Source organism: Scomber scombrus, chromosome 20 (assembly GCF_963691925.1).
Source record: "Scomber scombrus chromosome 20, fScoSco1.1, whole genome shotgun sequence".
Lineage (NCBI taxonomy): Eukaryota > Metazoa > Chordata > Actinopteri > Scombriformes > Scombridae > Scomber > Scomber scombrus.
The window spans coordinates 21,623,180-21,644,917 of NC_084989.1; the positions used below are offsets into that span (position 1 = coordinate 21,623,180).

Here is a 21,738-nt window from a genome sequence, read left to right on the forward strand (position 1 = left end):
TTCAAGGCTCATCGTTGGTCCTTCCTAATCCCTCATTTGAAGTAAATAAAAGTAGTAGAGCTGTCATGGTCAGGTTGTTTTCCTCATCTAGCTCCCATGCTTTATAATTATTCATATGAAATGTGGTGCTGTTGATGGGCAACAGTCTTATTTTCTGCTTCAGTCAACAGTGCACATTTGTATTTCTAAATTGTGGAGCGCTTGTTATGTAAGGCAATTTTCTGCCTTCTTAAGAGCCGGATCTCCTGTGCATTAATAAGAGGCTGGGCTGAGCTGCTGGAGAGCTGAGGGCCTGTTCATGCTCTAAAACCACACAACCACCAGCACAGTCTGCTGCCGCCACGTTTCTCCAATTATACATGTTTAAAAGTTTTGATCTGAAAATGCTGATTTAAATTTTAAAAAAGAAGAAAAAAAAGGTGTTAACTGAATAATAGGCAGATGTGATGTTGCTTCAGAGCTCACCACAGGAGTAGATATCAGATATTTTGCAACTTTTGCCTCCCTAAATGTGAAAATGTCACTTTAGCATGGCTGTAGTTAGGATTTTTTTAGAAATATCAAGATCGTGAGTCCAAATTCCCCCAGAGCGACCCCATCCTTTAAAAACATTTTTCACTTTGAACTTGACTTTTTACTGATTAATTTGATCTTTCTGTGTGTTTATATCTCTCAACATAATGCTCTGGATGATTAAAACACATGGCAAAGGGTCAAATTATGGTGCAAAAACATTAAATTCATGTTTTTAAGTGGATTATTTTTTAGTTTAGTTCATATTTAGTTTAAGAAAATACCAGAATCACGGGGACATGACCTGGATATCTAAATGATAGCTGCAGCATTTGACTTTCATGCATGCTCAAAAGGTGGTTCGGGATTATATTATTGGATTATATATTTAGGAAATGTCATATATATGCAAAAAATCCCAAACATGTATATGCACATGGTAGTTCACTGCAAAGGAAATCACTAAAATGGGCTCCAGTAGCATTCTGGTTAAGCTTAAAACCACACAAATGGATCATTGATGCTGTTTCTATCCAATTTAAGCGACTATAAAGGTAAATTAAAACTAAAAAAGGCAAAAAAGAAGACATTCTTCCATATAGCTACAGCATTTGACTTTCATGCATGCTCAAAGGATGTTTTGGGATTATATTATTGTATTATATATTTAGGATATGTCATTTACATGCAAAAAAACCCCAAACATTCATATGCACATGGTGGTTTACTGCAAAAAATCACAAAAAATGGGCTCCAGTAGCCTTCTGGTTAAGCTTAAAACCACATAAACGGACCATTGATGCTGTTTATATCCAACTTATGCGACTATGAAGGCAAAATAAAACAAAAAAAGGACAAAAAAGAAGAAATAATTGCAGAAATATATGTTAAATTTAATTAATAAGCCTTCTTTTTCCAGATCACGCAGACACCGCTGTAGATTGAGTCAGATAATGGACTCTTTACTCAACTTAAGTGTTGCCAGCTTCATTGACAATCCACAGTATGAGCCATTGGGTCCACATTTGAGCATGTCATTTTAATTTTGATTTAATACCCCGTGGAAATGATGGTGGTCCGTCTCGCTAAATTGAATAGATGTGGAGCCGATCTGGAAAATCAATTAATCGATGTGCGAGGCTCATTTAATACACATGTTAATATAATGTGTGGGTGGGGGACCTTCGCACCGCACCCCCCACCTCCATAAAAAAGAGAGACATTCGGAAGCAAATTGGACAGTGGGTGATTTTAACAGCGGTTGACATAAGTAAAAGTGCACTGCAGTGGAAAACGGTGACATGAGTGTCTGAAGGGGCCTCAGCTGGAGACAAAAGCAGCAGAGATGGGCCCGAGACTTGAGGAGGATGATGATGGTGGAACAAACGGGAGGAGGAGGGAAGAGGAGGAGGATGCCAAGGAGGTGAGGAAAGATGGAGAGTGCAGACAGCCAGGACTCTGAAAGGCCGTTGTGGTTGGCAGCAGCTGACCTTGGTGACGATGGGTTTTCACCAGAGGCTTCTAATGAAGGCTGATTGCCAGGGAATAGTGAGGGAGCCAAAGGGTAGAGAGGAGAGCAGTGGAGGAGAGGAGAGGAGGGAGAGGAGAGGAGAGAGACAGAGAGAGAGAAAAGGATAGAGGAGAGGCTCAGGTAATTGCAGCACTTGTGGGTCTGAGGCCCTGCGGTCCTGTGATGTCGGGGTGCAGTGGGGAAGAAGAGAGATGTCTGTGGACGCTTTGGTGGTAAATTGTGGAGCACGGGGATAGGAGGCAGGCCCCTAGGCTGTAATTACCCCTATGAGTGTGCAGATGGAGAGTGGACAGGCCCAGTGTGGGGCTCTGACAGCGATCAAGGAGACGACTGCGAAAAGGAGCAAAGGGGGGGAGGGAGGAGTGGAAGAGACAGACACAGACACGAGGACAGACGGCAGGAGTCTGACGGAGGAGGAAGACAGGACGCCTCCATCTCCGTCTCCGTCTGGGCCACACCAAAATAAAAAAAACCCCACAGCCAGACAGTGGACCAAGGTCAGAGGCTATTAGTGAACACACAACATGCCGGTGACAAGACAGACATGACAAGAACGGCGGAGAAGACAGCAGAGGATGCAGCTCCGGTAAAAAAGAGAGACGTGACGGAGAATGGAAGAATTTGTCAAAAAGAAACCCCCCCCAGAAAAAAGGCGATAAAAATGCTGCAGAGTGACTAATTAGATAAGAAAGAGAGAGAAAGAGAGAAAGAGAGAGATGTTAGGGCTCCACTGGATGGCGCAGCAGGGTCACGAGGGTCCGGGCAATCCAAACTGGAATAAGCGAGTTTGATAGGCTGGCCTAAGCTTTCCCCCGCTGCCACGGATCAGTATGTACTGCCTCTCCTCTCCCCCCTGCCTGGGCTGATGTAACTCACTGGAGTGGCAAATTACACCAGACCTACAGCTGTAGCCCGACATTATGATTAATTTGATCAGTAATTTCTCCTGTTTTTCATTTTAATCGCCGCGACCATTCTGCTGTGGCAGGTCTTTCAGATCTAATTAAGATCAATTCCGGTGTAACAGACTTGGCGAGCGCCTCCACCCTCCGTCAAATCCCTGAGCTCTCTGGGCGTGGAGAAAACCCCGCAGCTCTAATCAATCAACTTCCAGCGAAAAAATCCAGCAGGCTTCCCGCAATCAGCCCATTAACACACTTAAGCAAATTTCATAATCTCCCTCTCGTCTATTTGTCATCACCGTGGTGCGGTGGCTATTTCAGGGGGAAGGCACGGGCCGCATCTTACTGTACCCTGTTGAAGGGGAGTGGGCGGGGGCGAGGGCGAGGGAGGGTTATAAAGGTACATTCTTACTCCATTTAACCAAATTAGCCGCAGTAATCTGAGTTGAGACCATTGACTCAAGGGGACGCAGTCTGTTGTGGTGTGATTTGTATTCTAATAAGGATATTAATGAGCCAATTAATGAATTCGGTCTCACAAATTAAAAACACCAAACACTAAAAAGAAACAAAAACACACACTAGAGGGGGGGGGGGGGGGGGGGGGGGGGGGGGGGTGTAATGGATGCTGAAGGATTTCCTCACGACGAGTTTACAAAGAATATCGTACAGCTCCCATGAGGAGAGAATTACAATGGGGACATTAATTGGAACATAATGAGTGTTTGTCTCCGTTGCTGTATTTTCAGCAAATAGTTGAATGGCTGGGTGAGTCTGCGCGTCGGAATAATGACAGAAGGAAATAGGGGTGTTATCTGTGTAATGCTGATTGTATTATGGTAATTATGACTTGACTTTATTCCACAGAGCAGTTCCTCCTCCTGGGTGTAAAATATGCACAATAAAACCAAAAAATGTCCTTTTGTGTCTTTAGTCAAAACAGAGGTGTCAAACATACGGCCTGAAGATCAGAAAATGCCCGCCGAAGGGTTCAATCTGGGCCGCTGGATAACTTTGCAAAGTGTGAAAATGACAGAAAAGTAATTGATTTAGACACAATGCATTAAACAGCTGTAAAAACACCACAAATGTCTTCTAAAGGCCCAAAATGCACAAAAATGAAAATATTATGTCATGTGCTATGAATATTTTGGCTTTTTGTTAAATTAATAGTTAATAGTTTGAATTAGATTGTTATGTTATGTTATGTTATGTTATGAATAGTTTTATAAGAAGTTATGAGGATTTCTTTGTATGTTTCCATTAAGTTTACAGTTTCAATAAAATAACATTTAAATCATTATTGCTATGTTATATTTTCATGTCTCAGGTAAAATAGGACATGATATTGTGTGATAGTAGTGATGTAAAAGCTAAAAAAATACACTCTCTCTGCTCTCTGAAACATTAATCAAGGTTTAATCACATTTATTGATCAGTCAGATCGACTATTGATGCTTTCTGAACAGATCTGTGGTTCAAAATTTGGTATAGACACTTTTTACGAGGGGTCAAAGTTGACCTGGTCTAAGAATGTTATCAATCAGCAGCTTGTGTGCAAAATAATCTAAAAAAACAGACGTAATATTGTTGAAACTGATCGTTATATATGTTTATTTGTAGGTTATTATGGAATGGTTTTACTGGTTTGGCCCACTTGAGATCAAATTGGGCCGTATGTGACTCCTGAACTAAAATGAGTTTAACCCCCCCGAGTTAAAACATAAAAAAGACAGATTTCAGTCTTCCTGAATTAAAAACTTCAGTGAATGAACCAATGAGATGCTCTGTGATTCTGGGGCTGAAAATCCAATCACTGACCCGGGACACTGTGGGCTTTTCTGGAGCTGGAAAGGAGGCGGAGCTGCTGTTGAAATCCTATTGCAGCCTTGAGCGGGTGCTGAGGCCGTGGCCTGTCCTTGGGCGAGCCCCTCGCCGGGTGACACACTCTTTGACAACCTCGCCACTGACCCGGAGAAACTAAACCTTTTACGTCCATCCTGCGTCTTCCACACACACACACACACAAGCGCACGTTCCGTAATCCTATTTGATGAGGCAATATCTTAATGATACCTGATGTGGCCCCTTTGCCCCCCCTCCCCACCTCCCCCCCCCAAGGGAGGTCTGTCCTCAGTCATCATAATCAGCCTCTCTGCTTCTTTTAGAAGAAGACAATCTATAAAAAGATGAGGGTCTCAGTCTTATCTGTGTGGTGAGCGAGTCCCAAAAAACAACCTTTGTGTCGTAGGAAGATATTCACTGATTACTGGAAATATAACAGAACAAAGAGTCTGTTTGTCTTTCATCAAATCTGTTATCTTTGGCCTTTGTGTGATGGTGGATGCAAGCGTCATATCTGAATCTGTATGTTGGTCAGCAGCCCTCATATCCACGGTCAGACTGGACAGTGTGTTTGGTGCGATGTAGCGGTGGAGCCCATTAAATCCAGAGGCTGTTTTTCCTGCTGAGTCTCACTAGGCCGTGACAGGGCCGGAGAGTGCTGCAACGAGGGAAACAAATAGCCCAACTCATCCCGGCCATAAAGAAGGTTGCACCACAACCCAATAAGGGTCTGACGCTGATGAATGTGACCAGGGACAGAAAGGCGACCCTGGCCAGTCTCCACCAGAAATGAAACCACAGGGATATAGGTTATTATCGTCGCGCAGTGACAGCCAGACGGACAGAAGGGTCAGAGATGGATGGACAGACAAAGTGACTAAAAAAGGAGGTTGAGTAGGAAGAGCAGCGAAAGATTAAGAGACTGATTACGGCTGGAAAGCTCAAGGATAGATAACCTCAGAATCCCTCCTGGATCCGAGCCCTCGGGGGGAGGATGTGAATCGTGGCTCCTACCTGGTAGCGAGGGGTTTGATGTCAAGGCTTAAAGCAACAAGATGCATATTCTAATAGCTCCACGTAGACAGAAGAGCTGCCAGCCTCCATTCAACTACTCCCACTTGATAAAGATCAAGTGCTGACAGAGAATCAAGCACTGTGTACACTGCTTAAGCGCTGCGTTTTCTCAAGGTTGGCCCGCCCGAAATAACGCCATCATCACACTTAACAAATGCACACATCAGCTTTTTAAGGGAAGCATTACATATTTAATGCCTAATGTGTATTTTAGTGCACTTTATGGTTAAAATCAAGGCTAATAAATAAGTTAATTTGTATTTTTTTGTAAGTTTTATACCTGTGTACGAATATCATCGCTGTTGGGTGCAAACCTTGTACAGTATGTCTAAAACCGTTACCTACTTTTTAGGGAATGAAAAAATCCAATAGATCTAATGTAGTAATGAGATTTAGTCACAAGTTTTTTGTGTTTGTGAAACCCACAGAAAGACATAAAGGTAACCAATAGCATTGATTCATGAAAAAACGGAGATACAAGGTTTCTGCCCAACAGCAATAATATGCAAAAAACAACAAAAACCATTTAAAAAAAGGATGTAAGCTTGGAAGATATGAGGTTTTTTGCCCAATAGCAGCAATATGCAAAAAAGTAAGTATTAAAAAATGAAAATAAAAGGAACCAATCTGGATTGCTATCACCATTAATACAGGCAAGATTGGAATAAACAAAGTAGGTGTATAACATAAGTAACCACAGTTCCAATCCTGTATGTATGTTGTATTTTGGGCTATTTTGGGCTAATGAAAATTGACAAACAATGTGTAACATGGACATTTGGTAAGAAAATAAATGCAGTATAACTGGAACTACTGGAAAAGACCTTTCATTAACGTTGTGAGTACACATCTAAACAATGACCGCCATTGGCAGCCAGTAGCAGCTAAAGTGTTGGACTTAGTCACAACAACAAATTTTATAGAATCTAAAATATTATCAAAATCTGTACAAGCCTAAAAAGGAAGCTGGTGTATAAGCATCAAATCACTAAATGTTGATTTGTTGTTATAGTCTTGTGCTACCTTGCATGTAGAAGAATGATATCAATCAGTTAATAGAGATAAGTATTCAAAGTTTAAATTGAAAGAGTTGGTGTTAAATCAGTGGCTAATTCTTCTACTTAAGCTACTAAAATCGATATTAGAAAGAAAAATAGTCTACGTAAGTTTGTGGACTTACCGACAAAGGCATGGGCGGAGTGACGGGCGAGGGGAGGCTGCGTGCCGGCGACTGGTTGGTCCGGTGTGGCGGGGACTGCTGCGGCTGTCCGGAGGCGGAGGAGCACGCGGAGCCCGGGGACGGGACGGATGACTGCTGCTGGCTGGGCGGGGTCATGTGATGCTGGGACGACAGCTGGTTCTGGCTGTGGGAGTGGGAATGGGTCTGTTGGTGATGGTGTTGCTGCTGTTGCTGCTGATGTTGGTGCTGCTGCTGCTGCTGCTGCTGTTGCTGCTGCTGGTGGTGCTGCTGCATCTGTTGGAGCTGCTGCAGGTGCTGGAGCTGGGAGTTCAGTGATGAGGTAGCTGTTGGTGAGGAGGACATAAACAGGAAGTGCTCATTATTTGAAGAATATACCCACACCTCGGATAGAAATATGCACACATGGAGGTGTTGGATATATAGGGTGAATAGTGAGAGACAGATGTAAATTGCATGGAGCCACAACAAGGTCCTCCAGGGTTTCAGCCTGCATGATAGAGTCTGTGAATTTAATTTAGCTAGTTGGAGGACAAAGCTATCAAGCCTGACTGAAATAATTGCTCTCTTTGGAGCCAAAAGTCTTCATTGTCACTTGGAGAATGTCAGAATCTTTGGTTTAATGGTTTAAAATCTCACAGAAAAAGAGACATCCATCTTCAGTTGGAGACTTCAGAAATAAACCCATTAAGTAATTGGATCCAATAATGGAACGCCATTAGAACCTCATTTCTACAATTAAATGCTTATACATTTTTATGCTGTATAAAAAATTAAAAAAAACCTCAAGCTGAGCCAGAACATAATGGAGCTGCACCAGCATGCAAATAGTCCTTCTGTAATATAATAAATATAAAAATATCTCCCAAACATCAGTTGTTTTTTACGGCGGTTATAACATTTGGTGGATCTTCTCTCGGCTCACGTAAAGGTTGTGTTTGAATGTTACAAGAAAATCATAGACTTAGACAACAAATAATTTCTTCTAAGGGAACTATAATACTATATGTGGAGAATTGGGCTTAAAAAAACAACAACATCTAAGCTGACCTTCACAGCTCCTTAAAAAAGAAGAACAAACTGAGTTTCCATACAGATATGATGGAGAGAAAAGTTCTGCTCGGCTTTTTTTTATATTTTTGCACACATTCAGAAAGCTTTTGACAGTGTTTTATTCAGTCAAAAAACTCCAGAAAATCCTTTAAAGACATTTCATATGGCAAAATAGAGTCATATATATACAGTGACACATAAGAAAAAGGTTATTCTGGGGTCATGATGTACTACAGCAGGATGTGAAAGGCACAAAATAAAAAAATAGTGAAAAAGACTTTCAGTGTTAGATAGAAAACATTGTTCCTACACAGGGCAGCGTTAGTTCAACATCATCACAGATGGATCATAAAAGAGTTTGTTCCTGCTTTTTATTGAGGGGGGGTTATGTGATGTGGGCACGTTTTATAAGAGGAAACAAAAGGATGGAAAGAGGAGATGACCACAGCTGGATCTTACATGATGTCCGTGGATTTAAAAGATTCAATTTAACTACATGTTAATATTTGACTGGACTTGGGAAGTTTGACAAATTCACCGAAAACCGAAGTTTTGAAAAGTTGAGGTAGTTACTACATCAAACAATAACATAGAAAATGTTTTTCCTACCTCTATTGTACTTTTAAGCTTAATAGTCCACTTTACTCATATTACTGTATTGTCAGAGTTGTTTAAGCCTTCATTCTATTTTGTTATATTAAGATAAAGTGTCTTTTATTTTGATGTTACTTTTCTAGGTGCTTTGATTTGTTATTTGTATGCATGAAATCTTTGTAATGGATGTGTCACAATAAAGATATAAAGATATTTAGATGTTCAAAATGGGAACAGATTGATTTATACACAAGAAGCTACCAATTTTCACTCTCAGAATTCATCACTCATAGAAATAAATCAGTAAAATGTCTCTACCCTAATAACACATTTGATCCTGACAGTTGGATCTGCACCATTTCATTCACTATGAGCATACAATAGTTGAACTTTTAAGTTAACTATTGCAGATACTCACACAACAACAGACATCCCTCTACAATCTAAACCTACAGCATTGTGAGAGAGGCTTTTTAAACACAACTCACTATTAAAATGACTGGTAAAAAAACACAAAGGACTGAATAACAAATGCTGCTTCAAAAGAGTGTTTGTGAACATCTATCGATGATGCAGCCAAGGCAATTGTGAACACAGGCGCAGACAAGCTTGTATACATACAGAATCAATGCACTTAAATAATTTAGGGTTATGGTTGTCTCATAAAAGATGAATAAAACATCAGGGCAGACAAGTCTTTGATTAGTGTGGTCACTACGACTTCAGGACAGGCACAGATCAACATTTAATGAAGATCATCTTCCTCTTTCCTCACTCTCTGCAGCAGCAGCAGCAGCAGCGGCTAAAGAAAGCCAGCGTATCTTGGCCAGTAAACAGTACACTTTTACATGTCTTCTACCTCCTGACACATTGACACCTCTCTCACACACCCCTCTCACCCCCCAACTATGAATTATATATCATTTGTGCAAACGGCGAGAGTCCAATTCTCACTTGAAACGTTGGGGCAAGTTGAATAGCGAGAGCCGAGCCCATGACAGGACCGGCTCCCTTCTCTTTTTTATTTATTTTTTTGCCGTTTGCATCTTCACAATGACAAAAATGTTGAGCCCCTTATTTAAAAGATGGAGTTAAAATGGAACAAAGAAGGAGAAAACAAAAAGAGGAGAGAGGGGGGACGGAGAGAGAGGGGGGGGGGGGGGGGGGGTTTAATAAGATTTCTGTCAAAAAATTATCGAAACCAGGCGAAGATCAAAGACGATTGGAGAATTTCCTCCAGCGCCAACCATTACGCCGAGGAACAAGAGGCACAACAAAAGAATATGAGGCAAAAGAAAACAAATACAGAGGGAATATGGAAGAAGCCCCATGTGGCCTTATTATAAGGGCTACACTGCAGGTAACTATATTCTTTAACAGCAGTGCTTTATAAATTCTGTCATCTTGTTAAGACTGTCAGGACCACTGACCCTCCCTTCCCCTCTAACTGGGCAACTGGCATTTTGAAGCTCATTCTTTTAACCACAGCTGTCTGATTGCTTTGGTTGAGCACATAATCCAAACGGCTTGTCTCAGCTAATTGTTTGTGCTCCTTCCTCCAGCAGACACGGGGCCGAGGATGAGAGCAGGAGCTTCACTTATGATGGAGTGAGGGCGAAAGGGTTGCCAGGATTGTATAGTGCCTCATTATATCTCCCACTGTCTCTTTGTTGTGCTTCATATTCACCAGTTCTCTGACTGCGACGCGAGAGCAAGCGCTCCCACTTAGTCATCGCGCCCGAGGGGTAGCGAGAGGAGCGAGGAGAGGGGGAGACGGGGGTCCCACTTTCACTGTTGTCACAACTCGCCTATGTTAATGTTTATAATGAGGAATGAGCCACATCATAGAGAGGGAGAGGAGGAAGAAGTCACGCAGCTAAATGATCAGATGCTAGCTGAACTGTGGCATTTTGAGCTCCATTTAAACATATAACAACAATCATTTGGGACTCTGGAACACCAGCGAAGAGAAGTCGAAGGCCTCCAAACCTCCTCCTCCTCCTCCTCCTCCTCTTCTTCGCCGCTTTGAAAAACTGTCTGCCATCTTGTGTTCGGAGTGTTTCTTTCTTTCTTTCTTTTTTTTTTCTTTTTTCCGCAGTATTGCCACAGTAGAAATCAACTGTTATCTTTGACTGTCCCGGCCCCGGCTTCTGAAGTACTGGAGGACGAAACGAGACTGATTGTCAGAGGTCGAAAGGCTAGGTCAAAGCCGGCTCATTCGTCAGACAAAATGCTATTTTTGTTTCCTGTGTGGTTGAGGAGTTAAGGGGAGTGGGGGGGTGCACAAGGAAGGAATGAGGGGAGGGGAGTAGTCTGCTCTCTCATTACCAGCACTATCTCAGTAGTCCCTGCACTTTTCTTTCTGGGGCTGATTCAACCCCAACTCATTGTTTTCCTCTCAATGTACAACACCTACTTTAACACCCACTCCCTATGAGTTATCTTACATATCTTTGTGTCGTCGGTGCACAAGTTCAACTTTCTTTTTACACACTGATGCTCAAACATACTGCACAATGTATTGGCACGACATAGCTTATAGTTTTCGTGTCACACTGACTCGCCACTGTAGGTTTACTGTGTTAAAAGAAACGTATCGATGCATTTAAGCGTTGTAGAAAGCGGAAGCTAAGAGGTGCTCATCATAGCGTATAGCCTTTAGAAAAAAAGTCCAGCCAAGGCCGACACGAAGAGCAAAGAAGAGCGTAATAGTAATCAAGTCCACACACACACACACACACAAAAAGACTTTGACTATCTTTCACTCTTGTCAAACTGTGTGCGCTTAACACAGTGTGCAGTGCAATGAGGATGGAGATGATCATCTCACGTCAAAAGAATTCAAGTTTTCTGAGCATCAAAAGAGAAAACACAGTTCACAAACCTTGACGAGAATGTATTGAATTCAGCGGGGATGAATAACATCTATCGTACGTTTTATGAAAGATCAGTAAATTATGTGTGTGTGTGTGTGTGTGTGTGTGCATGGGTTTCTTTTTCTTGAAGATACAGTTTGAAAGTGTTAAACTGGAGTACGTCTACACCACCTCATCGATTCAGCTCGGATACATAATTAAACTGAGAACAGGAAAAATGTCTCTGACATCGTTCTGCAGAGCGCCGTTCAAATCATCCCTAACTGCTGCTGCGCTGTCTGAATGTCTTTGGCATCATTTAGGAGGGCTGTAAATTAAGAGCTAATCAGCGACTGCAGAGGAGCCTGTCAGCAGTTAATGAAATTGTCCAATGTGACCCACCCTGTATTTTTAGGAACTGCTCTCGTCTAAACACAGCTGTCATTCTCTAACAAGAGAGGTGAGAGGGGACAAACAAGCTTCCCCATTACTGCTCTGCATCACGTTCCGCTGTGGGAGAGTCCATAAACCACTGTCTCAATTGCCTTTTCAGTGAGTCACACTGATAATTACTGCACTGGACGTAAGGAGATTTAGACTCTATGAGATGTGGTAATTATGAAGGTGGTCAAAGGAAGGTCATTTTTTACCCTGCGGATTAGAGCGGAGCTATTGCACACTGATGAAGTGGATAACATCACTGCTTTCTGGCACTGATTTCTCAAGTTCCCTGTTAACTTTTATCACTGTCGCTTCTTCTGTGTTTTTGTGTTTTAAATCAACAACAGTCAATCAATCAATCTGTCAGTTAAGTTTTTGATTCATTTTGAGTCTATAAATCAATCGTTATATGAGCAGTAACAGCTGCCATTCACAAGCTAATAGACTCCAATGTGAGTTAACTGATTACAGTCATAGCATCTTCATCTTAGAATAAAGGAAAGCAGGAAATCAATTAAGCATTAATTACCTGAGCTATTGTTAAACATATATTAACCCTTACATACTGTTTAGGGTCAAATGTGACCTGTTTCTATAATTGAGAGCTATAAAAACACCATATACACATTTCTTTTAGCCCGACTTTGATTTATGTAACTCGTAGTATACAAAAATGGAATTAAAATGCACTATTGTTTTTACATTTTAGTGCAGCTGATACACATTTTTACATATGCAAATGTACAAATTTACCTGTGTTTGTTTAAAAAATCACCACTCAAACATGTTGTATTCTTCATATTCTATAAAATGTTCTCCTGGACCATAAACTAGTGATTGTGAATGTCTTATCTTTCTATAAGATTAATCAAATATGTATTAATGACTGATGTGAATTGGTGTAGAGATGAATTATAAGTCAGAATATGAGTGAACGGTATGTAAAGGGTTAATATTAGAAGACAAACATGAAGTAGGAAGTTCTGTTTAGGTTTCTTTACACAAATTTGTGTTACGTTCTTTTACCTGCGAGTCCAAACAATTGGTAATCCCGTTAAAGGAGTGAAAAACAGATTCCCGCCTCAGAAGCGGTCGGAATAAACTTTAGGGGGGAAATGAAACGTTAAAGGAACTACTGAACTACTGAATAAAAACATTTCTCAGAGCCACAGCAAGCAATATCAGTGTTTCAGTGCTACTGCAGGAGGATCTCAGCAACTACACACACACACACACACACACACACACACACACACACACACACACACACACACACACACACAAAAAAAAGGAAGGAAAAAAAAAATATATATATATATAGGCAGTTAAGATTTGAGCGGAGTCGCGGAGCCACAGGATTTTAGAGAGTAAACCACATCGCTTGTAGGGATCCAGAGATAATGCTTTCACTTTGTGATGCAAGGCAATATCAAGCTGTGTTGTAGGATTCTCACTCTGGGGGGAAGCATTTCAAAGAATCAAATCCTCTCCATGGAGATGTTACACATACAAGAAAATCCCTGTGCACTCGATAATGTTGCCCTTTTGGTGTTGCTTACGCTCTGTTATTGATTTCCAAAGTGTGGTCCGGGGGACCTCCGTGGGGCCCCTTGAAAGAAAATCCAGGGGGCCCCTCCGGCAAAATGGGAGCAAGTTTAATTTCACTATGATTTCCTTTTCTTTTGAGAGAAGATATGAAGGTTTCTGTTGTGATTGTAGCTTTTATTCTGACACCCTAATATTGGCATGTGGTGTCAAATCATGTGATACATCGGCTGGGGGTGTCATACTAAAGATTACACAAGTTATACACACTAATAAGTTGATCTTTATCTGCTTGGAAGTTTGTAAAATAACCTGAGATTTTTGTCCATTAATCAAAATCTAAAGCTAAAAATCTCATCAGATGGAGTTTTTAAGTAGTTTTTTAATGCATTTCTTAGTAGTTGCAATGCTTTAAGATTTAAGACATCCTTTTAAAAATGTAAATCATTATTTTATTATGTTATTTTTTAATACTTAAGTACATTTAAATCAATTAGGCCCTTGCATACACTACAAGAATCCTCCCTGCTGATTTTGGGACACAAACAGTGTTCACTCTCGTTTCAAAGAGTACATTGACAGTATTTAATAAAGTGGAGCCCAGTGAGTGAGAGGTCCCTTTGCTTTTGTCCTTCATAGTCCAGAAGGTGTTGGACCCCCCCACCACCACACCACACCACCACTACCACACACACTCTCTTAAAAAAAAAGAGGCTGTCTGCCTGGCAGGACAGACTGCGTTGTTACAGCGTGTTCATGGTCCCCATCATGTGTCGTCAGACCAAAAGCGGAGGCCACGAGTAAAAGCCTCATGCAAAATTTATGTTCATGCGGCTGTTTCAGTGGGTGGAAAAATCAATATTACGGTCCTGATGCACAGAGATGACTGAGTGCTCTCTGACTGACAGTAAAAGCCGAGAGAGATTGAGGGGCTACATTTACTGCTCCAGAAATGGAGTGGAGTAGAGTTGCCCTAATAGTCTAGTTCACCTTAAATTTGAATTTCATTGTGGATTATTTTGATAACAACTTGGATATTGAAGGTTTGAAGAAATTACGCCATTAGACACAAAAAAAAGAGAAAAGAAAAGAAGAAACGAGGAATAAGCAAGATTGTTTTCACATCATCTAAAACACATCTTGTGGTTTCTGAACAGCTGCAGTATTGAATATTACGGGGGTTATTAAGCCTTCCTTTCCTTTCCAACTTACACACAGATATAAAATGATTGTAGAATAATCAAAAGACAATGTGGGTATGAGGAGGACATCACAGGGGCTTTTGTTCTGCGGGGCTGCTTCGCTTACATATGCTTTTGATAGCGCGCCACATACCCACACTGCATTTGGGGAGGAATGTGAGAAGAAGAGCGAAAAAAGAAAGTGAGAGAAAGAAATTCAGTGGGATGAAATAACCCCAAACAATGGGATTTGCTTTCCATTCTTCTGCCTCCATCTTCTGTCTTTAATTATTCCCTTTGGTTGTCTGAGGGAGCGTGTAAGCACTTTCACACAGCACAACATGCCCAGCAGCACAACACTGTCTGCCTTAGTGATGTGGAGACTTCTGAGTGACACTGAGCCTCTTGTGATTATTAATGCTGTTTAATACAACACAGAGCAGCCACTATGATTGAGGGAAAAAACAGATTTCAAAATGCATGCATTCAAAAATGCAATGTGAATGGAATTATGTTCTACATGAGCACTGCACTTGAGATACACCACCGCCTCCTTCTCCTCCCTCCTCCCTCCTTTTGCTACATAAACAATGTGTACACCACGAAATGAAGGATAATGTTTTGTAGATGCAACAAATGAAAATGTGTATTTGATAACAAGCAAACCCAGTGTGCTCTATTTTGTACACAGCGTTTAATGGGAACCTCAGCTGATCCTGTTGGGGATCCTTTGTACCGGTTTAGTAGTTTCTTCCTGAATCGCATATGAGATATTTGAGAGCCCAGAACGATGTATGATGAATGAAGTAGCATGCTACTTATACGCTTATCGTGCTCACTGACTAGCAACAGGTTCAGCAAAGGGCAGCGGCAGTAAATGAAATTCCGCACCGGGACAATATATCATCAAAAGAAATGTATGCACCCCGAAACTTACAAGCCAGATGCGGACAAGGTGCCTGACGGGGCTGGGGGGTGGAGGGGGAGAAGGGGTGAGGATGGGATAGTATAGGGGGGGAAAAAGAGGGGGGGTGGGAGGATAAGGGGGTGGAGGGTTTTTTTTTGCTGGATGGGTGAGGATCCAGCAATGGGAAGCAGCAGATTTTTTTTTTTTTTTCTGTTGAATCAGTTCTATTTTCATACTGGCTGATCTGTGTCTTTTAACCATTTCACTGCAGCCGGAAAATGAAAGTACCAGGGCTAATTTCACAGTGAGAGCTCACTGAACAAAACCCCCCACGGTCTGTGGGAAAGGTGCTAAGTCTACTTTGTCATTGTGAATTACGGCGGTGTAATTCAGGAAAACGTGCTTCTGCGTATGAGGGAGAAGAAGAAGAGTGGAAAATATGTTTCCAGAGGAAAGGCGAGAAAATGGCTTTTTGCTTTTTTTTTTCATCTCTTAGTCTGAGATGTTCTTAGTGAGGTTTTCATATGATCCGTAAGTAACAGATATCTCTCTCTCCAAACACGCCGCCCTGTACTGATGCCACAGGATCCATCTGTGATGTGTCTGCAGTTAGTCCAGAAATAGCACCCGTGGGACCTACACACTCCTCAGACCTCCTGCGGGACCTTTTAAGCTGCACTGATACTGATAAAAGCCCCTACAAATCTGGCCCCTAGATACCTACACCATTAATTAAGGTAATTAGGCCCTGGTCAGCAATTAGTAACCACAGACAGCTTTTAGCAGCGGCTAAGACGTCTTCGCTGGCGAGGGGTTTGGTTCCATACCATCTGCTGACAAATGTCACCGTGGACTCTTTGGTTTCACAGACTGGGGAACTGGAGAGCCGTGTTTAAAAGTGACCTCTGTGTGATCTGGACTGGCTCCCAGACTCCCACAGCCTCCTCCTCTCTCTCTCCTTTCTGCTACTACTGAAACACTTTGTTTGTTCTCTTTTCAAACACGGAAGAACAAGCTCTATTAAAATCCATACGTTGTTGTTCAGGGCCATAGTGGGAGTATAGGAAACGTTCACTGTGCAGGTTATCGATCAAAATTAGAACATCTGGCCGTGAGTGTAAGTAGTATTGATTAGAGCGCAATGCTACATTGATTTGCTTGTAATATTAAGTCTGTGATAGATCCACATTGATAGCCTGCTAGTTTACATTATAATCTAAGACATAGATATATTGAAAGTTCTCACACAATATCTTTACTGTGATGTATGTTGATTATTATTATAGCTGTGGCTTCTGTCATTAACAATCAATTTTCTTTTAAAATGATGTCTGTGATGTGTGATTTCATATATAAAACATGGACAGAAGCAAAGAGCTGTTAAACAAATGTGACATACATACAGAAACCAGAATGTAGCTTTTATACTAATATCAAAATCCAGCAGTTTGTGTATTTCATCCTGTGGTGAAGGTGTTTGATATAAAGCGCCTGTGAGTAGAACAGACTGATAAAAACAGGCTGAATACACACATTCAACCTTAGAGGACAGATCATGCAATAACTCCCATTACTGGGGAGGAATAGGAAATAAAGGATGCAGCCTTGCTACTTTACACAATTCCACATTTGAAGCAATCGGTGATAACACCATTTTCATTCCAGTTCAGTCCCATAAAATTACCATTAACATTACAACTCATGCAGAACACAGATAAATGTAAAATGTCACCCAGTTCTGCCAGGCGGGAATTCCAGTTCCACAAGATTACCATCTCTGTCTGCTCTCTCCCACTGCACCTTGTCTAATATTTCATTTACAACATTTCATAAGTTCATTTTCCCCTCACTGACCATGTAAATCACAAATCAATTTTCATTTAAAATGCTTGACTACAGATTGTTGCTGAAAGCTTCTGAATTGCGCCTCAGCAATACGCGGGCGGACCTTTAGCAAATCTTACGGAAACAATCTGGCTGGAAAAAAATAAAAAATAAAATAAAAAAAAGGGGAAAAAGGAGGAGGAAGGAAAGGACAAAAAGTGAGATGTAATTTCTGCAAAACAACTCTGGGCCAAGTGGTCAAGGCATTTACTGGAGGCATTTTTACAAGAGTGGAAATATCATGAAAACAATACAGTTGTAACAGGAGCTATTATGCATTGTTATTTATATGAGATTCAATACTCTCCCCTCATTTAATGAAGACCTCAGGCTTGTGATTGACTGACCTACCTGCAGGAACAATAAGCTCATTATGTTATAGTGAAAAGATTAACTCTATTATTATGTTGCGTGCTTAATCGATACATCCAACAACCTTAAATACTGAATATATAATTAAATCTGTCAGTGTAGAGAAGATTTAAATCTACTGACATCATCTCAGGTAAGGTTTAATACAAAATACCTGCAGAACTGTGTGATATTTTACTATGTTAAACCTCACACACTGTTCATATTCAGACCATCCACAGTAGCCCTGCATAATTAATCCCTACCAAATTTCTGCACACCAAATCATTCATGAATACGTCATCATCAGTCACAGATAAACAGCTAGATTAATCTTTAATGATGCTTTCAGAGAGCATTCTTCAGTTTTTACAGTTTGTGTTTATGGAGAAAAAAACATGAATTGTATTAAATGTGAAGAATGTTATAGTATTTTTTGAAACACAAATACAAAAAACTGCATTTGTGTTCATTCTGGGTCACATGAGGAGGAGTCATCAAATGTCAGGTTAAAATTAAAAAGTATTTAGGGTGTTTTTGCACCTCTCAAATGTAAATATGGGACAGTATGTAAGGGTTAAACAGTTAAGGTTTTATGACATACCTGCAGAATTTGTAATATTTTACTATGTTAAATATATTTTTGTAGCATGTTTCATATTTAAAAACGTAATTACACCAGGGAGCAGTTAAGCTGATGTAGCTCAGGAGCTTTGGGACTAAAGGAGAAAAAAAAGCAGCTACATTAAAATTAAATAACATTGCATGTCCCTAATTATTCATGTAATTGGAAGCTAATTTGGAAAATCTTTCATGTTGAAATTCAGACTCTTCTCTTGTGCTGCACAGTGCTTTATAGCCAAATCCACTCAAATAAATACATTAGACTCTGTGCATACACTGTGCAGACTGACACAGTGTTTAGTGTTCACAGACTGTCTTGTAGTCTGTGTGTTTATGGCAGGAGGGTTTTGCAAAAAGTGTTTACCAGTGAGGGCAGATGTCAGGGCTTTGCTGTGGAGGAGCAGACACAGCCACATCTGATTAACAATATTATTGTCCTCCTCCTCCTCCTCCTCCACACCGCCATAAAGACTCAGCCCCTCCCTCCCTCTCTCCCTCCATTTCTTTTCTTTTCTTTCTATTTCAGGCTCTGGCAGTGTGCTGTCCTGTGGCATGGCTGAGCCAGAGTGACACTGCCACCATCCACAGAAACAAAAAACAAAAACAAAAAAACAACACGAGTCAAGAGCCAGAAGGTAAAAAAAACAAACGGCGCTACTACATCTTACGAGGCAGAAAACATGAAAATATCAGGGGATACATATATTAAAAAAAAAAAAAAAAAAAAGACATGCTGTACATTCAAATTATACTGTTTTTTTTTTTTTTGGAGCAATTATTAAATATATGTAACTTGAATTCAGAACAAATCATTAGCATGTCTGCAACAAGTGAAACACGGCAGGGGGGAAAATTTACTTACGTCTCAGCTTCAAAAAAAAAAAAAAAAAGACATCAGAGTATAAATCATGAGTCTCGAGGGAGTTTTTTTCTGTGTGTGCATACGTGCATGTACAGTAAGGCTGCGCGTGAGCCCCAGTGTAAAATTTCCTGTGTTTGATTCTAACCCTCTCATCGCTCTCTCTTCTGTACATTTTGATTGGTGATTTTCTTCCCTTCTTCCTCGTCGCTGGAAGACTGTCACAAAAAGGCAAGTAACCCTGCGACGTTTCCAAGCTGCTTATTGAAGATAAACAATAAACCACTGGCAGATATCAATGGCAGAGATGAGAACCTGGGTGCCATATCTGCTGGGACTGCCTGGGCGAAACACTGCCTCTGCTTGCACTTCATCTCCAGCAGCACCTCTCACTCTCAATTATTTGGCTGCTGTCACAACAAATCAATCAAATTATCGCTCCAGGACTGTGTGCAGCTGCTCCTATTGCACCGCTAGTTGCATTAGCTTTGAAATGTATGAGGTCTACATTTTATCACTGTTATTTATTTAATGCGTCTTTCTCTCTCTATCTCTCTCTCTCTCTTTCTCTCTTTCTCTCTCTCTCCCTTGCGAGTCATCTTTACAACCACGGCAAAGTTTAATCATTAAAGGACGACGTGGAATACATACTTGCTCGAGAACACTTCGAATTAAACAGCGATAAAGGAGGACGGGGATGGGTTTGGCCTCTATTGTGTTAAGATGGCAGATGTTGATGGGAGGAAATATGGACTGCTTGCACCCAATCCCTCTTAATGCTCTCTTCTATTGGCTCAATGTGCACACAAACCAAGCTTATTTCTTTCCTTATTTTGAAAATGATTTCACAAATATACACATGAGACAAAAGAATCCCACGATGAGCAACTAGTGTGACTATAACGACCTCCTCCCCCCTAATAAAAAAACTGGATTCTTACTACAGCAGCTACAGTAGTAGTATAATGTAATGGGTAAAAAGGATGTTTGAGGCATTCCCACAGCAGACAGCGAGTGGCCCGACACCGGTGAGCTAACCTCTTAAAGGAGCAGCAGTCAGCTGAGGCAGAAGAGATAGAGTCTGACATGTCTAACTAGTGTGGAAACATTTGCCCCCCCCCCGTTTGTTACCCCTCCACAACACCCAGGAGCCCACCCTTTGGTGGTGTAATGAGCAGAGTGATTTCCCTAATTTGTATCATACCAACACCCGCCAAACCTGCGAACGACACCGCTGAGCGTTTTCATCAAAACGGCAGACATGCCTTTGATTGGTACTGACACCGGGTCTCATTACTGCAGGTGAGTGGGATGCCGACCTTTATCAGGAAGCTTGAGTGCTGTTTTGTGTTTCCTGTGGATGAGTACAGAGGAACAATGCTCTCACCTAACCATTAGAACTCGGCTCTCTGATGTGATGCGCTGCCTGGCTTTCTGCTGAGAGCGAATAGGATGGGATATACTTATTAATATGAAAGAGCTCCAGTAAACTAGCTTCTTGCATTACCTTTGAGTGAGTCGCGGAGAAGAGGAGTAGACAGATGAGACTTTGTTCTGCTTCCTCTCATTGAGCATTACATGTACACTGCTTTGATACAACTAGTTTTACAAGTATGGTAATCATGCTTTGCTTGTTATAAAATCATGTGAAATGAAAACCTATTAAATATGCAGCAGAAAGTTAACATCATACCTAACAAAATAAAATAAAAAGTGGATTTTTTTTGTCTGCAGCAGTCGTGCATTCTTATATTTAAAAAAAGAGAAAATCATGTTTTTTTTTATTATTTTCATGATTTTTCTTTTCGTACGAGCCGTCATATTTACAGACCTCTAGCATGACCCAACCTAGTTTTTGCCTCTGTGAAGTCAGCTAGAATTGTGTGCACTCTGTCACAAAAGATAACTTTCTCCCTTGTTTAGTTTCATGGGGAATTTGTTTTTACTGCATGTTTGCAGGCATAAATCATTCTGACAAATAACCAGTTACACTGGTGCCTGTGTTTACTGAGTCTGCCACAAGATGCTGCTCAGTTTTATTTAAGCAACCGCTCCAACTTTATAGCACAACCCCATTACAGTGATAGTTATTCATCACAGTCTGTGAGAGCCGCCCTCCTAAAGCTCACAGCGGTCCAGCCAGCTCGCTCCTGTCTACACTCATTCTTAGAGAGCTGCTATGATTAGTATGATCAACAAACAGTATCAAAGATGCTGATGTTGACAGTGTTTGTTCTAATTATGTCTTCCCATTTATTTTCAGTCATTGAAGCTGAATAAGAAAACATACGAAATGCACATGTTGACATGCACAATTTGCAGTGAGATGCCTCGTTCGGATCAAATATAACTCAATAAATACTGTGTTCTTACAAAGGGTA

The 21,738-nt window shown here is 41.0% G+C and overlaps 1 protein-coding gene across 1 annotated transcript in view; it reads right to left on the reverse strand.

Annotated features, from left to right (window-relative positions):
* pou6f2 (POU class 6 homeobox 2) overlaps nt 1–21,738 on the reverse strand; it is a 73,915-nt gene that overhangs the window by 29,146 nt on the left and 23,031 nt on the right. The window contains exon 5 of the mRNA XM_062441409.1: nt 7,046–7,389. Within this exon, the coding sequence (XP_062297393.1) occupies nt 7,046–7,389 (344 nt within the window). The remainder of the gene's footprint in view (nt 1–7,045; nt 7,390–21,738) is intronic.